Source organism: Miscanthus floridulus, unplaced genomic scaffold (assembly GCF_019320115.1).
Source record: "Miscanthus floridulus cultivar M001 unplaced genomic scaffold, ASM1932011v1 os_2219_1_2, whole genome shotgun sequence".
In the NCBI taxonomy this organism is placed as follows: Eukaryota; Viridiplantae; Streptophyta; class Magnoliopsida; order Poales; family Poaceae; genus Miscanthus; species Miscanthus floridulus.
Window position 1 is genome coordinate 36,462 of NW_027098168.1, and position 3,539 is coordinate 40,000.

Consider the following 3,539-nt stretch of genomic DNA (forward strand, 5'->3'; position numbering starts at 1 on the left):
GTGTTCTGTTTCAAAGAGGCCTTAATGGTATTTCCAGTCTCGAATTACCTCTTTGAATTTCCACGTGTCCAAAAGAGAAATTTGAACCCCTTGGACTCGTGCGTTACGGCCGTTTCCCTGCAAATTCTCTCGGCCAAATAATAGGGTGCCGTGTATGTGTTTCTCGAGATATTCATATCACTTTTCCCAAAAAGAAGAAGAAGAGATATTCATATCACTGTACATCAGTACATGGCCAAGGCCAAAGACAAATTGAATTCATGCTTTGACTTTTGGATTTCTTTTTACTGCAAATTTGTCGCCCGTGGGCCGTGGTGAGATGGCGAATGGCGAACTGAGAGGCGAGGGATCATCCTAGACGTCAAGCTCAGAGATCGCGTACGTGTGTTGGTAGTAGTGGACGGCGAGGATCGCGCCTCCTCAAAAAAAAAAAACCAAACCTGCTTCTTGCTTGGCGCTATAAAGAAATGGCTCGAGGCTTCCGAGCTACTTGGGCTCGGCTCGTCGCAGGCTCGATCCAAGCCCGACTCTCCAAGAGACAGAGCCAGAGCCAGAGCTGCGCGACGGACCCCGGACCCCGTGTCAGGTAATCAGGTCAGGTTCACCGGTAGCGGCTCGGCTACTCGCTCGAGCTCGGCTCGTTGGCAGCCCTTACCTGCCTCCCCTCCGGGTTCCCCTGCTGGTGGTGGGGGGCATCTAACCCGGCGCCGCCGAACCCTTCCTTTCACCCGGCTTCGCCCCGCCGTAGTCATCCTCCTCTCCTCCGGATCCTCCACTGACGGCCACTGTTCCTCTCTCGCTCGAGCGGGCTTGGGGATCTGTCCGTCCCGGTGAGTAGCGATCTCTTCCTTCCCGCTTGACTGGGGACCGGATTCCTTTGTTGGAGGCACGAGATTGGTTCCGTTCCTGGTCAAATTTAGATTTATTGTTTTGGTGCGGATTTGTGTGGCACCGTAGTGTTTGTTTGTTGCCACTAATGTTTCAATCCGCCCATCCATGCGTGGCCATGTTAGTGTTAGAGATTGTAGTATTTCACAAAATACTTTCGTGCCCAACTGAATTCCACCCCCTCTTTGCTGCCCCTTTTGTTTTGTGACACATTTTGCGTATTCTGGTGTCAGGGGTCTTTTTCTGCGGGAAGATGGCAAACATTCGTGCACTTCTGGTCGGGTAAGTTTTTTTAGATGATCGATGCTGCTGACGAATTTATGCAGATTTTGATGCTTTTCGAGACAGCTATTTGACCATGTGTAATGTTGACCACCCACAGCTTGTCGCGGGCAGGTTCCTTAGCAGAGGCAGGCAGATTGTATACTTCACCTCAAGGGATTGTTTGGTTTTCTACTGTTGTGTTAGTTGTTTGTCACTACATGGACTCATGCTGGCACAAATTTTAACTCTAAGGACAACTGTTAAATTGTGAATGTGGACCGACACTTGTGTAGTTTATTTACTTGCAATTGAAGATTGTTGGAATAAAAAGTATGATTTCTTTCCAGGCCATCACTTCTAGCATCTCTGGGCGCACATTACAAGGTGGGCCCAAAACACTAATCCTTTTCATCATCCATTAAAATTGCTAACTGCATACTTATGTAGCGTCCTTATTGCAGATCCCCATGCCAGCCCGCTGGTTCTCATCTACAGGTATAACCACATGTCTGATATTGTTAATTTGACATCAGAGATAAACATACAGAAGATTATTCCGTAACTTATGAACTTCATTCTGTACCTTTGATGCTGTGCAAGTCTTCGAACTCATCTACCTGTGGTTTGGAATCAACAGAAGATGTGTACTTAGATTGCTAGCTTAAATCTCGTGTACTTGTCAACTTATATATGATTTACTATGTTCCTTTTGTTCTGCAATGTAATTTACTGGACAAAGGAAAGAACCTCATGCAGTCACCTATGCCATTATGCAGTATTGTGTGCTGCAATAACAATTGATTTCTACAAAATTAACCCATTCAAGAGAAATGTCGTAAGCAAGATCCTGTTCTGTGAACATATTGCGCTGATGAATCACATCCATTTGTACCTCATTTCTTGTAATTTTTTCATATTTATTACAACTAAATTATCACATCTGTTAATTTGTGCTTATCTTTTTTTTTTTTTCAGGGCTTCCTCCACATCTGGTGGTTGGAATGCCAGCACTATCTCCTACTATGGTAAAATCTTTAAGCATTTATCTTAGTAATACATTGATACATGCTGTTTGCCTTGTGTCTTTCACTCTTTTGTATTTCTGCATGGTATTCTGACACAGTTTTCATTAGAATCAAGGTAACATCGCGAAATGGAGAAAACAGGAAGGAGACAACGTTATGCTTCTGCTAACTGTTAATTTTTTAGTTCAACAAGAATATCCTATTTCCAGCTTAGGGTTTCCTACGTTTTTCATTTAGTTCTGAGAACAGTATCATTAAACTTTATGTTGTTTGCAGATTGAGGTTGGTGATGTGATATGTGAGATAGAAACTGATAAAGCCACTCTTGAGTTTGAAAGCCTTGAAGAGGGGTAATGCCCTTGGCGAAGTTTCTAAGATGTTATTTGTAATGTTTCAATCACTTTGATTATTGTGATGTTACATTCCCAAGTTTGCATTTTCTATCATGATGTTGTAATCTCATGAATAGATTCTTTTCATTAGAACCCCATTCATGGACGAAACACGTGTTAATGCTCCAGGAACAGAAACTGGCACTGCTAGATTAAGGGCCTGTTTGGTTCCTAGGACTAGGGACTACACCAGGACCATTAGTCCCAATTAGCTCCTCTTGAGAGGCTAGTGGATTAGGGACTACTAGTCCTTCTTTTAGTCCCTATGTTTGGTAATTTAGGAACTAAATGGGACTAAAATTTAGTCTCTAATCCCTAGTCTCTGGGGAACCAAACAGGGCCTAAATAATTATGGTTTCAGTTTTTTTTCTTTAGTATTGTAGGATCCCAGCTGGCTGTCCACACATTCATGTAATCTATGTTTATCAATTTTTTCTTCTTTTATTCATCATTTCTTATCACGAATGTTTTTGTATCCTGCACACACCTTTTGTGTTTACCCTTACCCCTTTAATTCTTCAGGTATCTGGCCAAGATTTTAGCACCTGAAGGTTCTAAAGATGTTCAGGTTGGACAACCCATTGCTGTCACGGTATAGCTCCATTATTGATTGTTTTATGTTCGACGATTTGATTCACCGCTTCGACGCTTTCCGCTCTGAGTTTGACGGTCTCGGTGCCCGCCTGGATCGGCGCTTCACCGAGACGGAGGCCGTCCGCTCCGAGCACGACTCCACCATCGATCGCTGCCTCGACTCCTTGGAGCAGTTCGCCTCCGCCCAGTACACCGCCGCCATCGTCGTCGACAACTAGGGCGGCCACTTCTCCGAACGCGTCAGCGAGCTGGAGGGGCGCGTCCATGATCTGGAGATGGTGAGCTACGTCGAGATCCAGGACGAGCGCGACGAGTGGGTCACCGCCCTCGAGTCCGCCTAGAGGCGTTCGCAGCCTGGTGTCCTCGGATCGAGTGC

General features: G+C 45.0%; 1 protein-coding gene across 6 annotated transcripts; it reads left to right on the forward strand.

Moving 5' to 3' along the window:
• Positions 1–689: 689 nt before the first annotated feature.
• LOC136534724 (dihydrolipoyllysine-residue acetyltransferase component 1 of pyruvate dehydrogenase complex, mitochondrial-like) lies at positions 690–3,195 on the forward strand. Of its 6 annotated transcripts, none has more exons than XM_066527106.1 (8): positions 690–830; positions 1,122–1,170; positions 1,500–1,536; positions 1,614–1,647; positions 2,128–2,177; positions 2,286–2,330; positions 2,454–2,527; positions 3,092–3,195. In XM_066527106.1, exons 2-8 carry the CDS (start codon positions 1,142–1,144, stop codon positions 3,165–3,167), a joined length of 345 nt encoding a protein of 114 aa, XP_066383203.1. In that variant the 5' UTR covers positions 690–830; positions 1,122–1,141; the 3' UTR covers positions 3,168–3,195. The 6 variants fall into 6 exon arrangements, 3 of the variants coding, with proteins under 3 accessions (XP_066383203.1, XP_066383205.1, XP_066383204.1); XM_066527107.1 differs by having other exon boundaries at positions 696–830; positions 1,271–1,536; positions 2,293–2,330; XM_066527108.1 differs by lacking the exon at positions 2,286–2,330.
• Positions 3,196–3,539: the final 344 nt, after the last annotated feature.